Source organism: Mytilus trossulus, chromosome 8 (assembly GCF_036588685.1).
Source record: "Mytilus trossulus isolate FHL-02 chromosome 8, PNRI_Mtr1.1.1.hap1, whole genome shotgun sequence".
Classification (NCBI taxonomy): domain Eukaryota; kingdom Metazoa; phylum Mollusca; class Bivalvia; order Mytilida; family Mytilidae; genus Mytilus; species Mytilus trossulus.
In genome coordinates, this window is record NC_086380.1 from 43,738,720 (window position 1) to 43,763,803 (window position 25,084).

General features: G+C 31.3%; 1 protein-coding gene across 1 annotated transcript in view; it reads right to left on the reverse strand.

Moving 5' to 3' along the window:
* Positions 1 to 3,816: 3,816 nt before the first annotated feature.
* LOC134680984 (sodium-dependent serotonin transporter-like) overlaps positions 3,817 to 25,084 on the reverse strand; it is a 40,332-nt gene continuing 19,064 nt past the window's right edge. The window contains exons 4-15 of the mRNA XM_063540310.1: positions 20,263 to 20,397; positions 19,072 to 19,294; positions 17,925 to 18,063; positions 17,342 to 17,476; positions 14,318 to 14,421; positions 11,989 to 12,113; positions 11,095 to 11,207; positions 10,098 to 10,226; positions 8,826 to 8,925; positions 6,936 to 7,036; positions 5,761 to 5,928; positions 3,817 to 5,221 (exon numbers count right to left, since the gene is read on the reverse strand). Of these exons, the coding sequence (XP_063396380.1) occupies positions 5,018 to 5,221; positions 5,761 to 5,928; positions 6,936 to 7,036; positions 8,826 to 8,925; positions 10,098 to 10,226; positions 11,095 to 11,207; positions 11,989 to 12,113; positions 14,318 to 14,421; positions 17,342 to 17,476; positions 17,925 to 18,063; positions 19,072 to 19,294; positions 20,263 to 20,397 (1,676 nt within the window). The 3' untranslated portion in view covers positions 3,817 to 5,017. The remainder of the gene's footprint in view (positions 5,222 to 5,760; positions 5,929 to 6,935; positions 7,037 to 8,825; positions 8,926 to 10,097; positions 10,227 to 11,094; positions 11,208 to 11,988; positions 12,114 to 14,317; positions 14,422 to 17,341; positions 17,477 to 17,924; positions 18,064 to 19,071; positions 19,295 to 20,262; positions 20,398 to 25,084) is intronic.

Here is a 25,084-nt window from a genome sequence, read left to right on the forward strand (position 1 = left end):
AAGTAAAACGGCAAAGCTATATAGTAACATTTTACCAATGATCTCCAGTTAAATTGTCACTGAAAATAAAACGGCATGTTACAAATACAAGCAAATAAGTATTAACCTAAACGAATAATCGTCAGTTAGTTCCTTATATTAAATCGATCTTTAATGGAGAGAGTTGCAACCTAAATCAATCAAAAACATTTTTTTTTGTGTAGTGTGTTGTGTCATTTTTGCACTATACTTGATATTTTCCTCTTTGGTTACGCTTTTTCTGGTGTTCCTCGAATTATAATTTCGATTCCAAATTCCACTTTTCTTAATTCCCCTTTATTTCTTTTTTTATTTCGGAAAGGCTACAAAAGTATAATTTTTAATGCACAGAGGATGGCCAAAAGAATTAGTCAAAAATTGGGGTTTGGAATTAAAATATCAATACAACTTGGTGCATATATTATGAATATTATTGTTTCCTGATTAACACTGGATTAAATATATTCATTATGTTGTTGCTTTCAATTTTAATAGCCAATGTATGAAAATAATAAAAACGCTGCTCTAGTTTTTAACAGAATCTACCTGGATAATTCAAGGGCATTGAAAATTGATATTATCTCGAAGGCCTTTAAACATCATACATGAAATATCAGTAGCTGAAAACTTTTGTATAAAAGGATAAGAGAGCCCTGCTACCTTACAGAACTGTTAAGTGTAAAGTAGTGAAGACAGAGTGTTTGTTTTAACGTACCGTACTGTGACATTTTATGCATTATTGATTTTCTTAAGGATGTGAGGTTAGGTAAAAATTAAGAAATTAAGAAATTAAAATTGATCCTTTAAGATGGTAGAGCATCAATACAGGATAAAGATAAGCTAAAAATATTAATAGGTCATGGACCTCTTTTTCCAGATATTTGAGATTTAAAATATGGCGGGAAAAGGCTGACTCGGACTTTAACCTTATATTTGCATTGGTATTATTTGGGTCTCAAAACAAAAGAAAGAAAATCAAGAATCTTCTAAAATTTAGGTTAATAAACTTTCATGAGCTATTAAGTCTTATATGGAAAAAAAAGGGTGTTATGGGACAAAATATTTTACATTGTATTGTATGGAAAAACACAAAGGAGTCCGAACATTTGACACAAATTCCAAAACCTCACCTAAGTACATCCTTAAGGATCATACAAATAGAAAAATGCTGTTATGTTTGACAGTCGATTTATTTCTTGTATGTAAAACGGATGGCGTAAAACTCGATACAAATGAGTCGAGTCTGTATCGATAAGACAGGCACGTCTCTGCGTACACTAAAAAGAGGAGAACTCAGTACAAGTGATCTATAATTAAACGTGTTGGTTAAGGTATGTACATGTAACTAAAATATAAGGTGTTATTACACTTTCTAAGGTCTTCGTAAATATTAAATCATCAATATTAAAAGAAAATATTTCAGTCAAATGATAAAAAAAATAAAGGAAATATAAAGGAACATACATACACAAATGAAGGATGTTATAGATATGAATTAAACGTTGATATACGAATACATATTAATATATTGGTAAAGAGATAAGACACAGTGTCCTATAAAGGAAGAATCAATAAAGATTCGTACTTTTGATTAGTAAAATAAACGCATGATAGATACCAGGCTAGAAAACTGTACTACAAAACGTACATTTTGTCTACAAAGTACTCATCAGTGATACTCGAATCAAAACATTCAAAAAGGTCAAATAATATACGAATTTAAAGAGCAGAAAGGACTAACGATTCCGAACGGTTTTGATTAATACAATTTAGGAATCTATTCCTGGGGTAGAAAATTCATTAAAGACAGTCAGGGTTTCGTAGATCATCAATTTAAAATTATGACAAAATGAATAATAACTAATTTCAGGCTTAATATTTGTACACCAGACGCGTGTTTAAGAAAGAACAAAATCCAATTGATGTAAAAAGAGAAACACCTAATAATGTAGCTATTATTAATCATAAATTACCTCATCAGGTGTAAGTATTGTATAAGATACAGAAAAGCACGATAAGTTGGTAGTGACTTAAATTACATGCTATACCAATCATGCAAAGAAAAGTAAAGTATGGAAAGATAGATTGAATCTACAAAATGTTATTGTTTACAATGTTCTGCATGCTTTATCCAACAATAGAAGAGGGGCACAAACTACCAAAAGGACATTCAAAGGAGCAGCAAGAACCCCAACAAAACCTAGAGTAGAACATATCTATATTGTGGTAGTACACATTCACAAATAAAAGACACAGAAGTATACCTTGCAATAACCATACACATTTTAAAACAGGTCAAATGTGGTAAGAATTAAGAGGAAATTGCACGAATAAGATTCGCTTCATTAAATAGGAATTCATAATTAAGGACTAAAGGAGTGAAATATAATGTCAGTATACTCAAAATATAATGATAAACATTGATCTACGTGCTTATGATTTTGAAACAGTTAATTTATTATTAAAGTTGTAATAATTCTACAAGCGATATCTCCTAACAACTGAATACAATTCATTTAAAAGTAACACAATAACAGTGTCGAAGAAGGAAAGATCAAAAAATATTTTCTCCTCTAAATAATAACTGAGAAACATAAAGGGATTTAGCAACTCCAGTCCCATTTTTAATCATCCTTTTTTAAAGTTGTTTGTGTTGTGTCATTGCAGATTTTTATACGTTGATACAGAATTCGTTGTTGTTGGTTTTTTTTCGTATTTTTGTCATGACTTTGACTGTATTAGCTCGACGTATTTGGTTGTCCCATTTCAAGTTTGATATCATAAACCTCTTTATCATAAATCCAAATTGGCCGAAACATATTCCCGTCATGTAACAATAAATTTGTGACACAGCTTTTCAATGGCCGCTTGACAAAATCTAAAGCAAAGGATATTTGGTTCTACTTACTTTCGAAATTTTAATAAAGGATGCAGATGCAAGTTTTACAACAACAGCTGGTGAATTTTGGCCAATAAAACTATATCCAGTCAAGGTTTAAATATCATTAATTCTGTAAACGTAAATTTATTTTCGTAAATTATTCAACCCAAAGGAAAGACTACAATTTGTTTCCATAAATAATGATAACGCCTCGGTGATCTAGTTTTATTGTGCTTGCCTCGATGTCTGGAGGCTAAAATTTCGATCACCTGAACGGTATGACCAAATAAAGGCGACAGTAGTATACCGCTGTTAAAAAAACATCAATCAATTGACAGAAAACAAATCATCCGGACTGCAACCTAAAAGGATTAAGACAAACGACTTGTATATCGGGATCAAGAATGATGTGTCCGGTGAGGTGTAATTCTGCAGACTTATACCTTGTTTATTAGGACGCTTAGTAAAATAGAATAAACAATAAGGATGCTTGCATATAATTCCATATTAACAACTTTCAGAAAGAAACTTCATTGTATAAAGAAAGGCAACAGTAGTATACCGCTGTTCAAAACTCATAAATCCATGGACAAAAAACTAAATCGGGGTAACAAACTAAAACCGAGGGAAAAGCATTAAATATAAGAGGAGAAAAACGACACAACACTGAAATGTAACACACACAGAAACGGACCAAGCATCAGACAAAATCCCACGAGTATAACAAATATAACAAATCTATGATGAAATGTAATATAGGCCACTGAACGGCCGTAACATGAAAACAATAGTGTATAGAAGAGTATAAAAGCCAATGTACGACAACATGTAAAAAAATTATGGTTTTTTTTCTTCAGTAAAGAATAAACAAGTCGTCTTCTTTGGATTTTAATATAAATCTTTTAACAACATATATAACAATATGTAATGAGTCATATATTTATTAATATACAGCACCTTTATTTGTATAAATACTGAAGTTATTTTTCCTGAGGAAAAAATTAACCAGTAGTATCCATTAGATTTTCATTTTATATATATAACAAAGGAAACAGATACATGTAAACAACAATAATAAATGAAAACATTCTTCAAAATATGTTTAACAAAATATTATCTGTCTATAGCAAACATTGCTAAAAGCAGACACTTTTTTTTAAAGTAATGTAGCCAGTTCAAAACAATCTTAAATATTTTTCCTTTGCATGCGTTATTTTATATATATATATTGGTATCGTTTTCCCGCTTTGGCATCTAAAATCTAACAGCGCAAGACAAAAATTTTCATTGTTTAGCATTTGGTATCAGGTTTTCATTTTTGTTACAACAAAGGGACTTTTAAATGAGACATACTAGCAGTGAAATGCTACCCTTGTTTGAATTTTGTGAGATGTACATGTTGTTTTCGTTTTGAGTTAATAAGAATTTTGTTTTTAAAAATATCTATATCTCTAAAATTAAGAATCATTTTTGAATGCCATAATAATAAAAAAACAAAAAAGAGTTGACGAATTATATATAACATGAGCATAAAATGAGTACTGAAACCGTCATAGGTCATAGGATAACTTTTCGTGATTGGGTAGCAATCTTAATTTGAGACCAAACAAATGACATTTTAATCATGAAAAGAATAATGCACTGTTGGTTGCAAGGCAGATTTAACCCTTAGAGACTGATAGTCTAACTAAAGTAGTGCAAATCCATTAATATTTCAAACAAATAATATCCCTCCTTGGTATGTGCCCATTAAATCGGATAGGTCTGACAATTTATAATTTTTAAGGTCATCCACTGGATTTGCATGGCCAAAAAGTATATAATAACTTAAATGGTTCCAATTGCAATGTACCACTAGATGCGCAATTCGACATTTTTTGTCTCTTAAGTGATGAATATTACCCCTGAAAACGACCTAAAACAGTTTCCTTGTATTGTAAAAGATATGTAAGGACTAAATTCGCGATGATCGAGGGAAAACCTATCAGCAGTACCAAAACTTCGAAGGTCCGAAAATGTAAAGTAGAACGATAAGTAATTGTTGTTACACGATATTTACATATATGCACTGGTGATTATAAACAAAATGAAATACATAAATGTGATTATGATCAACATTTAAACACTGTCATTGGTGTCCTGATTTTTATCTACCTGATGTGGAGAATACATAGAAATTGATTCAGCATTGTATGATACAGGTGTGTTCACGGTTGTTCCCACGTTAGAAGACGAGATTTCATACTTGTCATATAAATGTCTTGATTTATCTTGTTCAATGTGAGATGGTATTGACGATGGTCGAATCATTCGTAGAATTTTCTGAAAAGTATCACATTTTAGAAAATGATTTATCAACAACAGAAATGCATAGACTATTTTATCTAGCTTTACTTAAAATTCAGAAACATGTATTAATCAATAAAGTCGTTTTTGACATTTTTATTTATTATGTCTGTTTGTTTTGTTCACACATCCTTGTCAATATAACGGAGTTTGAAGCAACTGTCATACAAGTGAGAGGTTGAGCTAGATATAAAACCAGGCTTCATCCACCGTATTTTTGCATAAGAAAATGCCTATACCAAGTAAAGAATATGACAATTGTTATTTCTTCGTTTGGTGGGTTCGAGTTTATGATTTTGTCAATTGATTAGGGACTTTCCGTTTTGAATTTTCCCATGAGTTCTGTATTTTTGTAATTTCACTTTATGTTAAATATTATGTGGTTGTTTTTTACAATACAGGATCACTCTATGAGTGTAATATGTGCAATCGAACTGTATGTTTCTATGAACTGTTTTGTAGTTAATAATTTTTAATTTATTAAATATTTTTGCATCAGTTCAGTGAAAACTCACCTGCTTGAATGTCCCAGGTGTGACAATGAGAAGATATATAATGTAGATTGGTATACAGATTAATGAAATAGAAGATATAGTCCATCCTATAGCTAATGACCATTGTGGGTACACGTATCCATTTAGTTCAATGCCGTCGTAGTAATAAATTGATAAAATGAATAAAACCTGAAATAAAATTATCTCGAATAAATTTCTGTACTGAATTGTTGATAAAAACTTGTCATAAATGTCTCCTGCAATTAGCTCTTGATAAATTTGGCTAATCAAAAACAGCATAGCACTCGGACTTAATTTAAAATGTTTAAACCTGGTTTTTGGTTGGATTCGATTTGCTCAGTCTTAAGTTTCTTATGTATTGTTATTTGGATTAAATTGTATTTTGGTCCGTTCGTTTCTCCCATGTTGTTGTAGTTTCTCTTCGACTTGTTAGTTGAGTGAACCTTAATATCGTCTGCCTTGCCTCTCTTTTTACACTAGCAGCAGTTAGATATAAAGTTTTGACAAGGCATAAACCTTTATAAATTCTGAAATATTTGTCCTTACTATAATTGAAAAGAACATATCGTGTGGAGGATAAATACTTATACATCAAAATAATTTTCTGTTTGCTTTTAACTTTCAACAGACGCAATATTAAAGAGAGGAAGATGATGTTATTATGCTCCTTTTTATAAAGAAGACTGTTTTAATGAGTTTTAAGATTAGATGTATCACAAGCGTGTATTTTTTGTAATACTACGCCACTTTATCAAAAAAATTCATTCGTTGAGCAACATCCTACATTAAAATATTATACATCTCATAGTTTCTGTAACAAAATCACGTTCTCTAATACTATAATCTCAATTCCTGAATCATGTTTGTGTGTTTGTTTTTTAAACAGTATTTGATCTGTTAATACGATTTGAAAAACAACACGATTCATGCAATCTCCTGCATCATCTTTTTTTTTAAATTTCACAATGCTTTTCAATTGTATCGTTATGGTAACATATTCTGCAAAACTGAGTCAACCACATTTGGTTCGCTTTTTAGAATCGATCCTTTTATTTGCGATTCTTTTTCTTTCCTTTGAATAAATCTACTTTGCATCATTTTCATATACTTTTGTGCTATGTTCATGAATTGATATGGGAGAAGATTAAATAAAAATGAACGCATACGATACTTACAATGAGGCAAATTGGGCATATAAACGCCCAGCATATTTTCCAAAATATACCAGGCTGAAATCCTAACATACTTTGTATATCATTTGAAAAGTGTTGTACACCTACAAATATATTTGCATTAATTAAAACATTTCAACATTTCTGATAGTACTTCATTGACAAACAAAGTGCTTCAAAAGAATGTCATACACATAGACAATCATTCACAAAAATAATTTCTACAAAAAATGCAAAAAGCATTAAACAAACTCATATAATCATGTTGGGGAGAAAAACAAACCAAATTTCACAAATGTTTAGCCAAATACAACTAAAGCAATATATGCATCGGAGAGGAAAACACTTGAGTTTAGAATAAAAGCAAATGTACATAAAATGAATATATAATTGCTCAATCATGTCAACACAATATTTTTCTTTTCTGTACTGTTGACCACATTGGAAAAGAAACGCCCACCAGCAGTGGCATTGACCAAGTGCTAGTAAAAAATCACCAAAGATACCTGGCTAAAAATTTTGTACGCCAGACCAAATTCATGCTACTCATTTATCTTTTCTTAATATTGAAGGCTATAAAGGCTAGTATTTTTAATGAAAATGCGGTGAAGTTTTGACATAACCGACTACTGCATGTTTTTCTTGCTGATTTTTTTCTTTCTTTTGCGTTTAAGTTGTATTTGTCTATTGTTTGTTTTGGCTTTAATTTAGGTCTTTTTGATCTGAGAGATTAGTCGAGGATTAAAACTAAAATAAATGAAATTTGATCTCCATTTACTAGATGACATCGTCTTACATTTTTAAATCCAACACATTGTTCTAGTATCTAAGCAAATTGACCGACATAGAATACAATGAAAAGATACATCATTAAATGGCCCTTAACACAATATGATAAATTTATTCAGTTTTACTGCAAGTGTACTGTACAAATATGTAAGGCTAAAACCTTGACACCTGCAGTGTAACAATTAATCGTGCAGAATATATACAATTAATCATCATAAAAGGAACATTTCATCAACATTTGTTTGTTAATATTCTAATATGTATGACTAATTGTTATTCTTTTGATCATAATATACAATTCAATGCTCTCAATGTAGCGAGTACAAAATTCTATGTAATCATTGGAAGGGAACGCATGAAATGAAATACAGCAGATACAGACAAAACAAAAGATGTACAAACCATCAAGCAATAAGAAATGTTTTGTTTTAAAAACATGTAAAATGTAAACAAATCCATGTTGTTTCGTTATAACATTAATCAAGTGCTGGATATAGGTCAACTGAGCCAATTAGACTAAACATTTAATTTTAATATATATTCAACTCATGATAACAAATATAATTGTTTTATTGCATTGCGTATGGTTGGAGAAAATTAAATAAGAAACAAATTAATAAGACAATGCCCCAATCGCACTATCAGATGTCTATTTTCAGTATACATGTATATACGTATAGTCTATGCATGTTAGCATCTGTTAGGTTGTAGATCAGTGTTTCTGTTTTTATCCGTTGGTTTCCTCTTGAAGTTGATGTGTTTCCATTGTTTTTTTGTCTGTTACCCAGTTTTGTGTTTGCATATTTAAATTATGACTATTGGAGAGTAGAATACTATTGTCACTTTTATACATACCGCAAAGTCTTGGGCAGAAAAAGTTCATTACAAAAATAAAAATGTGTTTTATCTTTCAATTGATATGATTGATGCGACATTAACTTTTCATTTTAAACAGCCTTAGACCAAACAAATTTCATAATTATACTAGACGTACTGATGACTGGACGGACGGACACACAGACCGGTAACCATAATGCTTCCTACTACCGGCGGTGAAGCATACAATAATTCTACCGCAATAGTTCTCGTGAAATGTAAACTTACCATAAAACCAGTTAACAGCTATTGCTTCACAGAAACAAATACAAATAAGTGGTATTGGAGCTGCATGTCTGTCTAACAGACTAACAATGTATTGTCCACCCTAAAATGAGGCAGTATTATGTATAAAAAAAAACTCTGGGTGCGTTATGTACAATGTCTTAAAAAATGTTTTCTTGAAAATGTTTTTACTTATAACTATCCGGAACATGATAACTATTGGTATATCTGTAGCACTTTTTATTGTATCAAATGTTTATAAATTTTCATTGTATGCTTGAGACCAAAATATTTGACATTCAAACCTACTAAAATATCTAAAACCTATTAAAATAGTATCGCAAAAGTCGGATAAGAAATCTGTGTTTTGCATGGAGGACATGTCTTCCTTGATATTAAATAATTTTCTATGATTTTAAAAGGCAAATTTAATAACACAATATCCGTAATTTAATGCCATGGACGAAGAACTGGCTACTGTGTTAGAAAAAACAAAAACATAAACTATACGAATGTTTCTGCACCAGTAGCGCTTTTCGACAATTAAACATTTTTTCAGTGTTGCTTGAGAATCTATGTATTCCAACATCTGATCATGTAACTAATATTCAACACGAGTTAAAGTTTTATTGATTTGCACATCTTACCTTTATTTTTTCATCTGAGAACATCTTATTATTTACAATTTAACTACATTTCATGTAAAAATCTCTTTTTTTTAATTTTACACTTATTACCATATCTATAATTTACATATTTTGAAAATTGTGCGATTATATTCTCATCAATTTTATTTACCAATTGTTTACAATTTAGTTAATTCAAAACATGAATCAAATGTGTAATTCACCGTTTATATTGCAGATAATTGACTACAGATACATCAATCACTTTCTTTTAGAATATCATCATACATGGGAAACAAAATATCTTTAACTTTCTTTGTATAGTTTTTCGTTTAGTGTTAAATTGTCGGTTTTTCCTTGACTTAATATTTCTTATTGTCTCTTTTGGTGATTCTGTATTTTTCATGGTGTATATTTGAATACAAAACACTGTGTACTGTATACATTTGGTAAATATTCTTATTCAGTTACTCTTTGACTTGATAATATATGGAAGTGTGTAGCTTAGTATGTAACTGAATACGGACCATTTAACGGTGTTAGACTTTTCTAACTCGTTTTATGTTAATTCAAAAACAATAATCTAGATGAATTCCAGAAGAAACAAGAGTGTTTTGCTTGTGATTTAACAATCACCTTGAGTACTCACATTTGTGGTAGACGGTAGTGAACCCAAAAAGCAATATATTATAACTCCAAGAACAAGCCATTCCCGTCGTCCTTTTACTACTTTGAATGAATCCATAATGGCCGTTATCACTGCTTCAAGTCCACCAAACTGAAAAATGTTAAACTTTATTCATCCCTAAAAATCTGTCTTACCAAACAGTCATTGCATTACCTAGCCCGCTTCACTTAAGTAAATAAATTTGTTTTTGATTGTAGAATGTGATGTATATATCAAGAAATATGTAAATCTTATCGTCCTGTTTTAGAATAGGGGAAATGAGCGCTCCCTTACATGTCTAACCCTGTTAAACTCGTTAAATACCTGTTGCATGTGACGAGTCTAATTCAGTGGTTGTCGTTGGTTGAAATCTATCATTTGTGTCTTCCACTTATTGATTTTTTAGCATAAATCCAACAGTTGGACATCGAATCGTTTTACTATTTATTATTTGAGTGCTGACTTTCGGTTTCAAATCTTTTTATAAATAATTTATAGTGCCAACATCCATCTTGAATTCATGTGTACACATGGCTATATACGACTATTTTATTTAAAATCTGAAACACTGCTAAATGATCTTAACTTTAACAAACTGATGTTAATTTATTGTATGTTACTTTATTGCTTAAACACGCTTGAAGAATCCGCCATACTTTGTTTGTAATGGCGTTTTATAAAACTTAGTGGATCACATGTTTATGGTTGCTATCCAATTCTTTACTGTATCTATGTTATTCTGGGAAAACATGTTCTCGTTGAATTCGGTTTATTAAACGTTTATGCTACCGACCATTAATAGGCTATACTTGATTTGATATCCGTAACATTTTGGAAATCTGAAATTTGCCGAGGAATGCCGATGTTATTACCGAGGTGTTGTCTTTTTTCACAATCAGTGATTGAAAATGATACATATTTCTTATTGTGACGTGACATTTATACGAAATGAACTAAAGAAACGTGTTTAATTACATACCGTACTGTCCATGCCTAGTGTGATAAGCATAACAAAGAATAAGATAGACCAAAATACTGAACCATCCAACGTCGCTAGTGCTTCAGGGTATACCATAAACACTAGGCCAGGACCTAAAATAGTTAAGCATAATTTTATTTGTTAATCGTTTTCAATAGTACTTGGCATGCTTATTTAATGTATTATATTATTAAAGTCCACCTCCGACTTGTTTTCTAAAAATAGTTTAATGAACTTAAAAACTCATATAACAAATGAAATACTAGTAATAAAGACGGGAAAAGGGAATGCATGACTCAGTAGTCCAAATGTATCTACTACAATCACTATCCTGTCGACACTCGGGTTGTGAGCCCAAACTCCGCATGTGGCAACTGCGTTCGTCTTCGATCTTAATTGAATCTTAAATCAACATTCTGCAAATGTATATTTCCAATCTTCATACGTAAAGTTGGAAACACACTTTTTAAACAACTATTAAGTTAACTGCTACTTGTACAATTACCTTCATTGTACAATGAAATGGCCTAAACGATTTGAACCGAAATTTAGAGACTGGACAACGTTTAGTGGGACATTTTCACTGCATTCCGGTGTATATTTTTTCAAACAAATTCATTGCATTATATGCATTGCTGTTCAGACACTTCGATTATGGTCAGTTTATTCTATTTTCAGAATGTTTAGTAACGTAATTATTAAAATCTTAGTCATGTTAGTGATACAGACATTGATTTACAATACACTTTTAAATACATTGACAACTGATCTGATATTTTACAGACTACGATGAAAACTTTTGTCGTAAGTAACATCTCAATATTTTTTTTTATATTATTTGTTTGACGTGTGCATGTACAGTTTGATTTCTATAGATTACACAATACAAATTACCTTCCATCGCTACTTTATCTATATCCTTTTGTGTGATATGAGCCATGTAGCCTAATACGGAAAATACCACAAAACCCGCTAACACGCTGGTAAAACAATTGATGGTAGCCGTTGCAACAGCATCTCTGAAAACATGTAATATTGCAGTTAACTGTCTACATACAACTTAAATTGCGTGTATTTTTCTTATAACATTTATTATTCTTGATATAATTTAACGCTTCAACCATGACAGTTCATTCAACTACTAGATATAAACAGCTTGATTTAACGAATACTAGTACTACTGTAAAAAGTAACAAAACAAACTAAAACGTCGAAGAGAGACTGATAAAGCCATTGATATTTACCAAACACTACATACAAAACTATAGACTGAGCAAAACGAACAACATTAAAAACCGGTAGTTATCTCAGATACTCCAGAAGGGTAAGTAGATAATGCTTAATATTTGACATCCGCCATGATGTTCATTGTGTAGATTCAGAATGATACTCAATTTGACTTGTTTGCGAATATGGTTCCGTCCGTGTTATGTCTTGGAAATAAATATCAATTTGATTATAAAATCAAACAAGAGTGCACACTCAAATGATTCAAACAATTCAAACGAGAAAACTAAATCAAACAAGAGTACACAATAAAATATTTCAAACAATTCAAACGGAAAACAAATGGTCTTAGTAATGTACAAAACAATAAACTATGATTTGCGGAAATAAACGACAACCACTGAATCATTGTCGAATAAGAGACAATAAATTGAATCAATTTAGTTAGTCACGATGCAGATCTTGTACAAGTATCCTATGGTTTTACATTGGCATCATACATTTTGTTTAAAATTAGCTCTTGTTCGGTTTGGGGACCCACACTTCAGAATCTATTTCGAAGATAGAGATGGCCGAACGGAGAGCTGCTCGGTATGCCTGCAACATGTAGCATAACACTAGCTGTGTATCAAACACTCAACTGGCCACAATTAACACGACGCAGATTACGTGCACGCCTGGTTATGATGTACAAAATCACACACCATCTTGTTGCTATACCATCTAGCACAATGCTCATCCCATCAGACTCAAGAACCAGAAAACATAATGTTCACACCTTCAGACATATTTATACATCGAAAGACTCGCACATATTTTCATTTTTCCCATATGCAATAACGCACTGGAAATTTTAACCAAATGCAGTTGTAAATACACTGACAGTCGACTCTTTTGGAGAGCAGCTTACATATGTTGTTCTCTCTGCTCTCATTAAAATATCTTCATCTCCTGTACATAGTTTTAATGACTACATTTGTTCTCTGCACCGTTTTTGTATATAACTAAAATATTAACCGGTTTTAAATAAATAGGCCACGAATGCACCAGTTATTAATCATCTTTATTCAGATGTGAAAGTGGCAAACTTTAAGAAGACGAAGAACATCGTATCAATGAGCTTTCCGGCGAAGACAAGAGTTAAAAATTACTATGATTTCACCAAAAGTTCTATCTAACAATGTACAAAAAATGTACCACAATTACTGTTGTCAGAGTTACGTTTTCGGGTAATAACTTCAAAAGTTCTGTTTGTGTATGACATATTTTTTTTACATTTCCCGGGGAAAATAATTGGCCGTTTACAGTTGCTAAACCTTCTCGTCAGTCTGTCCGGAATAAAATATTTCTGCATAATAACTAAATAAGTGGGCTTTGCAACCGAACTATTTACTGAAAGTGAATTTAACATGCCATTATGACTGCCGATCTGTCAGACTGTATGGTTTAACAAAAAACTAGCAATCTCTTTAAAGACTATCGAGTCGCTTCTATCTATGTTTTTCGTTTTTAAACATGTTTGCATTGAGCAACTATTGAAAACCAATGTAACGTTAACCATGACGATGCAAACAGGTTGCAAATTAAGGCGAGAAAATGTTTGGATGTGACGCTGATTTTTCCACTTGTTGCTGGGAGGAAAGTTTTAACCCAACCTTTTTTTTTCTTAAAATTTCCTGTACCAAGTCAGGAATATGACAATTTGTAAGTTATAATTCGTTTCTATGTATGTTGCATTGCCGTTTGTTGTTTGTGTCACTTCAGTGTTCTGTTGTTTCGTTGTTTTCCTCTTCTAGTTGATGTGTTTCCCTCGGTTTGAGTTTGTAGCCCGGATTTGTTTTCTCTCAATCGATTTGTTACTTTTGAACTTTGGTATACTACTGTTGTCTTTATTTATCATTGATAGTCATCAATAACGAACATAATTAGCGTCTAACAGTCTAACGGCAGCTTTTTCAGTCTGCAGGTTGTAAAAAAAAAGAATAAATTTACTTACATGTAACAGTTGTTGTGAAATTTGTTATAACTTGATAATGCCAATAAGGTACCGAAACCTGGCCCCAAAGAGAAGAATATCTGTGATGCAGCATCTAACCATACCTACAATTGATAAGTTGAGTTTTTGGTCAACAACTTGTAAAATTCTTACGAAAAATCCAGTAGCTCCTTCTCATAAAATATTTAAGATTAAAATTGATTGTCATCTATACTTCATTGATGATATCTTATTGGCAAAATTTATCTATGATCGATTGATTGATTGCGTGTTTAATGACATTTAAGAGCTCTTCGCTATAACGGCAGGACATTTTTTTGTATACAACCACCGGATTTCGATAACACATTAAGACCGAAAGATGGAAAGTGAAATTGCATAAGAGAAGTTAATAAATAATCTATAAGTGTAAAATTTAATAGATATAAGAAGATGTGGTATTAGTGCCTATGAGACAACTCTCCATCCAAGTAACAATTTATAAAAGTAAACCATTAAGGTCAAGATACGGGCTTCAACTCGGAGCCTTGGTTCACACTGAACAGCAAGCTACATGTATAAAGGGCCTACAAAATACAAGTGTAAAATTTAAGTTCGCTTTAAAAGAATTAACTGAATAAATTTGCCATCAAGTTTGAGTTCATTATATGTTAATACACACACAAATTGAATCTTGAAGTTCACAGGCTTTGCTGACTGAACAAGCTTTTTCGAGTGGTGATACTTTTTTATGGCAGAGATATAAAAGACGATGCCGTTGACCTATTAGAACAGAAACTCTTCCTTAATGAATACAACTGTGTACAAAACAAACACCTCAAGAGATTTCAAATTGAATGGAACAAATCTAATGACATTAATGCGAATAATTCATGTAAACAAATAAGATTTATACATTAATGTCAATAAAACCTGTCTAGTGACCTATAAAGATAACCTAGAAAAGGTCGCTAACCTTAAGGTCTTAATCATATTAATATAAATTATGGTCATTTATAGAAATATACCAAAGAAACACACCAACTTGTTTTCATAAAGCTGAGTTTGATATCCGTGTATCGTGCCAAAAATATTTCAATTTCAAATTTTGGTGTAATAATTATGATTAGAAAGAAATGTAGGGTACACACCAATTGACAGGTGTAGGTAGCATGTTAAAAGGCAAAAAAATGGATTTACTGAATCGTTCTAAAAATAATCAATGCCATTTGATCTTATTCAAACATTTTTTTGCAGTTGGTTCATTACTTGCTTCCATTCGCTTGTTGAGTATACAATGAAAACCATCTTGTACAAGTGTCAGACAGAGCTTTTCTTTAAACTTATAAATAACATTATCAAATGCGTTGACATGACGTTGAATGAATTATTGATCAATTTTAATTATTGTTCCTTTATCCTTATAAATGTATTCAGTTGCAGATGTTCTTATAACAATCGAAATGTCTTAAAGTTCATCTTAAAAGACATATTTATGATTTTTGCACTTTTATACTTTCCTTTTTTAGAATTCAAAGCATGAAAAGGTTTGTGATCTCTCTGTCAAATTTGAACAAATTTATTTGAACAAAAAAGAATGCGACTTAAAAGAAGAAATGTGCATAAATGTCTCAAGATGTACAAAGTAATTAAATTTTAACAAATTAAAATATATTTCCTCTGAAATTTTCACACACTGTGAATAATTCATGAAAGCAATTAACTTAATTAAATTTTTGAAAACCTTAGCATCAATCGTTAAGTTTTGACATGTTTTATACAGTTGTCGGTTACGATCGTAAATAAAAACTTTAATTTGTACGAGCTAAAGAAACCGAATGATACACAAGTCAAGCGGAGCTTTTCAGTCAACACGAACAAAATTAAAAACAAACGGGCACAATGGCAAGTATGTTTATGATCTAACGATCTTTAGAAGCATGAAGAAAATAGAGACCCGCGGAGATATTTTCTTGTTTTGAAGCAAGTTAACAAGGAAATGCTATACATAATATATAAACAGAAATGGACAAAACAAAGTACTTTTTAAATAAATATGCCAGCCATAAGCACTTTCAATGTAGCCAGGCTAATTTCCAAACGTTGTCTTATTGCACCTTATGAATCAACAAAGATTTGGGGGGAGTACGAAAATTAGATAGCAACCAAAAGAAAAATGTCAAAGACACCTGTTCTATGTCCTTTGTTCGTACTATGTGGTACCATTTTAGCAGCGTCCAAGATGTATCGACATCCATTTGCCAACAAGCCAAAGGGAAACAATATTCTTATATGACGTGCTTCTTTCGATTTGTGAATAAACTCATGCTCTAAATCCAATAAAATTTGTTTCCACATACGTATATTGACTACTGCAGAATAATGAATTTTATCAAATTGGCATGCATTTAATATATTTCATTTACTTAAAACACTTCTAAACTCTTAAATGATGCACATGTTGTTACTAATTCATTTATTATGACTGTAATGGGTTGCAATTCGCAATTGACATTATTTGACCTAAATACAACCGTTCATGTTGTTGTTCTAAACTCCTCCCTCTTAAAAATCTAATTGCCAGTCGTTTCCTTGTTTACAAACAAAGAAAGGAGGTTCATGGAAGATCCTATACAAACGCTTTACATTTATACACATCCGATATAGAAATTACCTTAAGTTAATTGTCCTAATCAGAATCGAAATAATTGACGCAAGCTATACTTTACTGCAGTTTTAACATGGGTAGGCATTATATTCGTGTTATTTTAGCCCTCCCTATTCGTGATATTTTAGCCCTCACTATCGCTATGGCAAAAATAATCACGAATACAATGCCTACTCAAACTTCAATAAGGTATAGCTTGCATCAATTATTTCTTAAATAAAATATTAGGAACAGAGCTTAATTTCATTAACGTTTATTTGGTTATGATACAATTATATAATAGTTAGACAATAGCAAACTTAGGCACTACATAAATGTATAAAAATGTAACTCAGGGCTAAAAAACGGAAATATTAAGATTCAGAAATAGTACTTACTTCCACTTTAAGTAGCTTGTCCCACTGTGGTCTGAGGTAGTAAATAATGCCATCTTTGGCACCAGGTAAGGTACATCCCCTTACCAACAAGATGAGCAATACAACATAAGGAACGGTAGCAGTTACCCACACTGCCTGAAACAAAGTTACTTTTCATTTATTGTTAGTTTAGAAATAATTCGTGTTTATAAAAAAAGAAGATGTGGTTTGATTGCTAATGAGAAAACTCTCCACAAGAGACCAAAATGACACAGCAATTAAAAACTATAGGTCACTGTACGGCCTTCAATGTATTACGTGCATTCTACAATTTTGTAATTGTTGCTATATATCCTGTTTGTATACAATATAAATGTCTCCTGAGTGATATATTTGCTGTGATTAAACAATACATGTAGATAAGATAAAACAAATAAGAAAAAAATAAAATTTGGAGAACAATACCATTTCATTTAGTCTTTCTTTTCTGTTTTCTATTCCTTTCATCACTAAACAATTAACTGAAATACCAAATACAACAAGAAATACTTGTAATATATATGTACAAAGAATTTTAAAGATGTTCATGTAAAACATTACCCACCTTTCCTGAGGATTTGATCCCCTTCCACAAGGAAAAATAAACAATAACAAAGACTGCTATCAAACAAAGCACCATTTGCCACTTAGGCGAACCAACACTTTCAATACCATAAGCTTTTTGGTCCTCTAAAACTCTAAATCTGGAGAATATAAATTTGTAAAGGACAAGTGAGAGATTGATTAGTTGATTATGTAAGCACCAAAACTAAATTAAATGTTAGAAATGCAATGCTGCATTACCCTTTAAATCATTGATTTTCTAATTTTGAAATACCAAGACGTGTAAGCTTAATTGTATTTATATTTTTACAAATTCAATTTCAAACAATAATTATATTTGTCTGCATCATTATCTTGCAAGAAAGTTCAAGAACATTTTATAGACAACAGTTTTAACTTGATTTATGTAATTTGCTTCGTCTTGTAAAACACTTCATATAATGAATCAAATATTGTATATGATAGACGTAGTATAGTTATTTACTGAAGATCTTTAAGGAACTACAATGACTTGTTCATCGCTAACTTGTTTTTTCGTTTTCGTCGACATGTTTTTAATCGATGCATTTAACTTGTTCACTGAAGACAATCAATGTTCTTTAGTGGGATTTGAATCAATCTCAAGGAAGGTCCGAATAATTTTTAATTTTAAAGAGCATTGAATACAAAAATAACCCAAAACAGTTGCGCAAAATCTGTCTAAGGCTTTCTACGTCTTGGGTTAGAAAAACCTTATAGTTCTGTAACAGTTTGAGTTGGGTCAATTTCTCTTCATAATACGATTGACTTAAGTTGGAAATTTTTAACATCTCTGAAAAATATTACAAGACGGGAGCCAAATTTGGAGCAGGGTCTGCTAACCCTTCTAGAGCACCTGAAATCACCAACAGTTTTTGGTGAGTTCGTGTTGCTCATGATCAGTCTGTAGTTTTCTATATTGTACTGCGTGAGCTATAATATTGTTTGTCTGTTTTTTTTTTTTCCATTTTTTAGCCATGGCGTTGTGTCAGTTTAATGTCGTCGTGTGAGTTCGAATTTCCCTCTGGTATCTTTCGCCTCTCCCTTTATTGTGAATAATTTCAAATAAGTCCTGAATTAATTGATGAATTACTGTTTAAATTAATTTTTATATATACATTTATACATACAAGTAAAATTCTGTAGCTGCTAACATTGAGTTGTTGGTCACGAGACTAACATTGTATCCGTCAACAACAGATACGCAGTCAGCAGTGTTCCACGTGTTGTTGCAATGGGACCAGGGAACTTCCGAACGGAAAGAAGCAAACAAGTAATAAACTGCCCATGCAATCACTGTATTATAATACATTCCGACGAATGTGGCTACGAAACATATTCCATAACCGAGACCTAAATAAAAAGAGCACAATTAAATTCAAGACAAACCTTCATTAAGCAAATGGTTGTAAATTTTGGAATTTTCGTAACCTCGTTTTAATTTAGTTAGTGCAAGAAGCGTTAACATACTTGTAAAAAGTGCAAGTAAATAATATGGCATTATTCTATGAAAGAGGCGATTTGTATTCCAGTATTTAAAACAAAAACTTAACGATATGCGACAATCATTTTGAATGTCTAATTCAGATAAAATACCATTGTTTTCTTTTGAAGGTATTCCATGATACTGATTTTGTTCGTGACTTATTTTACTTTTGAACTTTATTTCTAAATCATTATGTGTAATCGTCTGACAGACGTTTACTTTTTTTAAGTCTACTTCGTGTTAGTTGAAAAAAGATTTACAGTTCAACAATTAATTTATGACTTTACTCAGAGTTAGAGTACGTTGTATTGATATTGTACGATATTCAATAAACTATGGTAATGCCTAGACTGTTTTTCTGCTAATATCATATAAAATTGAAATAGACAGAAAATTTGCCTTTAAATAAGTGTGGCCTTTTATGAATTTGACTATTCTTGTTGTGTCATCTTTTGTCCTGCAGCTCGTTTAAACGTATTTATAGATTCATAGCTTTCAAATGTTTACATAGTAAAACAATTTCGCGAGCTATTATTTTTCGCGACTTTCGAGAGTGGAAAAATAAATCGAATATAAATTGTTGCGATTATGTATAAACTTGAATCTTTTTAGTCTAATAAACCACATCAAGTAAATATGAACATGCTAGATCGCAACGAAGTGGACTAGAAAGGGCTAATCACGAAATAAAATATCCGCGAAAATTAGCTAGTTTACAGTAGATACAGAAAAGAGCACCGCGTGCACGAAATTCATAAAACTTTCGTCGGTTCGTGTTGGATACCATATTGAAGTTAATAATAGCATGCATCGTTTGTACAAAATGTATGTTTACCTGTAAACATTGGACAAAGTCTGTTCCATATAGATATTGCACCACAGCGTTGATATTGTCCTAACGCTAACTCCATGTAAAACAAGGGCAATCCCAAGAAAATTAGCATAAAAAAGTATGGTATCAAAAAGGCACCTGCAAATAAAAAGTGAATAGTCTATACTCTAAACGTACACATTGAAATAAAAAAATCATGGATCGATACAAAAACACACAAATGAAATAGATATATAAAAATAACGCATCAAAGATAGCACCAGGCTTATAACTGTGTACGCCAGACCCGCGTTTTCGTCTTGAAAGACTCAATAGTGTCAAACGCTCGAGTACAAAACAATTTAAAGTTCCAGGTTCAACGTTTAAGAACATTGAAGACAAAACCAAATAAGAAAAGGTTTGCCGAATACTATTAAAAGTAATCATTCATTACGAGTAGAGAATCTTTTTTTTTTCGAACAAATAATTGTTGTATGTGTGCTTTCTTTGGGCTTTAAAATTACTTTTTCTCGAGGGTCACTGATAAGTCTTTTATTAAAGAAACGCGCGTCTGATGGAAAAAAAACAATCCTGAAATCTACATTATCAATGAGTATTTCTTGTAAAATGTTTACTTATAAACATGATCATGTCGATGATACGTCACATCAACACAGAAGTGCTGACTTCTGGACTGGTGAAACCCTCGGAGATGTAACCTCCATCAACAGAAGTATCGACCAAGTGGTTGAAAAAGAAAAATCACCAAAGATACCAGGCTTAATATATGTAGTGTAAACCAACTGCGTATTTTGTCTACAAAATAAAAGTAGGATGTTGAAAATACTTGAGATCCAAAAATTGCGAAGAGTTTTACAAAATGCAGTTAAAGTAACCATTTCCTGGCGTATAAAACCCTATTTTGTCCACAAAATGAATAAAAAAATCGAAACTGACCGACTATTCTAATGACCAAGATGCAATAAAATTGTGAATGAAAATAGGAAATGTGTCAAAGAGACAACAACCCAACCATAGGACATATGAAATACTTCAAGATTTTAATCATAACCTTAGACACATACTTGTGTACAAGTGGACAATAAGAGAGAGAACAGTCACCAGCATATTTCCATATCAAAATAGATTTGATAATTAACATGATAAAAAAAACGGCATCAAAGAGCCTTAAATCAGTAAAATGTACAGATAATTAGTCATTAAAAATATGACATATCAATGAGGCAATTGTCATTAAATCATACAAATAATGATTATGTTAACATTATATAAAGCATAAGATGATAAAAACGATTTATTATTATACAAGATAACAAAAAAGTGTATTTTATTATATACGATAAAACAGAACATTTTTGTTTTAAAACTACTGTTTAATTTCTGTCCGCTTTGAATCTACGAGTTCAACAAGCTCTTCATTGATCATGATCATCCTATTGCTTTTGTTTGCAATTTCAGAGACACGATTTTTGCTTTTTCGTTTTTCGGAAAAAGAACCGATTGAGTGTTAACTGTTAGAACCAATGATAAAACATCTTATAAATCAAATAGATTGCATTCCTCGTGAAAAAAATCATGTTTGACAAACAAACGTTAATTATGCTTGTTCCCGCCCATAGTAAAGACCTTCTAATCTAGTGTTTGGCATGGGTTGCCATATTAATGGGTTTGGGGTTTTTTTTTTCGTTAATAGTTATAGCATAAATCAGGACGTTGGATTCTCTTTTGAATCGTTCCACATATTTGCATACATGTACCTGTCATTTGTGCCTTTTATAGCTTACTATATGGTATTATATGTTTTCGTTGGTGAAGGCTGTACAGTGACCTCTGCCTGTTTACATTCGGTCTCGGATATTTGTTTCAATAGTTATCAAAGATACCAGGATCATAATTTAGTACGCCAGAAGCGCGTTTCGTCTACATAAGACTCATCAGTGACGCTCATATCAAAATATTTATAAAGCCAAACAAGTACATAGTTGAAGAGCATTGAGGATCCAAAAATTCCAAAAAGTTGTGCCAGATAGGGCTGAGGTAATCTATGCATGGAATAAGAAAATCGCTATTTTTTTCAAAACGAATCAAAGTTTTGTAAACAGTTAATTTTTAAAAATGACCACATTATTGATATTCATGTTAACACCGGAATGTTGACTACTGGGCTGGTGATACCCTCGGGAATGAAACGTCCACCAGCAGTGTCATTGACCAAGTGGTTTCAAACTACATCTTTTTATTGTTTTTACTTCTCAGGATGGTTCATTGTACACCCGTATGAGCAATATCAGATAAAAAGATATAGAAAGATGTGCCAATGAGACAACTTTCCATCCAAATAACATTTTTTTTTAAAGTAAACCATTACAGGATAATGTACAGCCTTCAACACTAGCACCAAAAAATAAGCTATAAAGGGTCTCAAAATGTACGTAATATAGTATAAGCTGGTGTAGTTCAATGGTATTTTAGAAATCGTAAACAACTCTGCAAAGTCAAATTCCAAATTACCCTTTTGATTAATAAAGATTAAATTTATCATTTTCCCGCGTCCGTAAACAGCTATTTTGCAAATTCCGTTTCAAATTAATATGTGTCCATGTATAAAGTCATAACTATTGTCAGATTGCGAACAAATTACCAAGTTTATGGCACTTGCTTTATATAACTCACAAACACAATGTGACCTACTCAGAAGTTGGTTTCCCTGCAAGAACTCTTTACGTGGAAACGAAATCGGTAATTTAAAAATCAACTCTTCAGCAAAAAGTCAGATTTAACATGTTTCTGCTATCCTATAAACGTTTTTATATAAATATTTCAAGAATCAAACATGCCGAATGCATTCCCTCTTTCTATCTCAGCATGGAAGTATTTATTACTTCCATTATCTAAGTAAGTTATCGCCTTTTGTATTATAATTTTCTATTCTTTACAGCTTTCTATTAGAAATTAATACATAATTGTAGTAAAAATAGTCACCAAGAAAGGATGAAATAGTTTATGGAAAGTACTATAATTGTAGATTATTATCATCATAATAAAATAACAGAATTCTATGAATAATCTAATTTGCAGTGAACATAAAATTTACAACAGAATTTAAAGTAGAAACAGTTACATGTATAATAAATCTCAGGATTAAAAGAGGGATTGAAACTAGAAATTTCTTTTGCTATTTTCCCCTGGTCTTTTTTAAGCTGAATTATTATATATTAGAACGTTTATTGTATTTTTTAGAAAGATCTATTATCTTCTTAATTAGCAAGTTCTCAATAGATTTGCTACAATGACTTTTGACTTTTAGCTTGATGGCTTACTTATACATAACTATTAATAACACACTAATGTCAGGTTTAAAAAAAATCAGACCTTTTTTGCTATATCTGTATGTATATTGAATCTATTTAAAAATGGTCTGGATGTGGTTTGTAGAATAGATTGTTTGTTGTTCGACGTTTAACGTCCAGTGGCAAATATTCCATGTATATTCAGGGCGTCTTTATCTTATAGAATATCTAGAATAATGGACAATGCAATTAAAAGGTCAAAATTTGCCAATAGAGCAGAACGGTGTAAAAAAATAAAGAATAAATTTGTAAAGCACCCCCACCAGACCTCTTTTTAAAGAACACAAGTGCATTATCAGTGGTAGGATAACTTTATTGAAAAAACCCGCACACCATGACGTCTATTAATGGCTTCTTTATTACATCATGAATTCTAATTTACGTCTTATCAATCTAAAGCAAAAATAAAATATACTAAAAATAAATGATTTTATTTCAATGAGAAAATGAAAAGTATATAAAAATAAATGGTTTTATTTTTATAAGAAAATAAAAGACTGAGTTATATCAGTGTTTCTTTTCGACTTTTTGAAGTAATCAACTTAAGTGATATATCTATCCATAGGAATTCAAATAGTTCGAGATTATAGACTAAAGATCAGTATTTGTCAGTCGTTGATGGTACTTCATTTGAATCTTATAGCCGAAGTGAAAAATTCATTAAGACATTTTCAGAAGAAAAAACAGCATTAAAGTACGGATGAGTAATGTTTCGCTATCCGACAGTTATTTTTATGTTTATCTACAGCTAACACTTGGTATTTGAAATTCCAAAAGGCAGCGACATTTTTAATTAATCAAATCGAAAAGTGTATCCACTTATAAATCATTAAACTAAAGGTCACGTTCAACGGCGATTGAACATGTATTGCATTAATTTTATTTCCCGGCATTTCAGAGGGAATTTGTTCAGCAAGCAAGGACACTAATTAAGTTTAGATTTTCAAATGGCATTTTTTTATTCCTTGTAAAAAGACAACTAAAACTGGTTGTATAGGAGAAAACATATCCCTTTTCCCTTCCGTTTTGTTATTGTTAGTCGCAATATATATTTACAATTCCCAAACCCAAGCAAGCTATATGGAAAAAGGGCAAAACATTTGTGAACGGGGATATGATCTGATATTGATGTACTTATCGTTAAATATTAGCAGCAAGCATGAATTAAAAAAAATGTTTCGTGAAAATCCGATGTATTTAGAGATACTTTCGCAAAGAAGAAAAAAGCAAGCGACTCAATCTATGTGCATCATCTTAATAAATGATATTTAAAATGTTGAGTATTTTCTTAACCTAAAAAACGTGATAAAAACGGACCGTTTTGTTCCGAGTGATAAAACCATGTAATCTTTACACTATATATTTTGCAATCTAATTTTGATTATTTCGGATAAAAATCATCAAAGTAGGTGAAATGAAATATATGACGTTGTTGATAAACTTATGTCAAAATTGACAATCTCGGGTCAAACCTA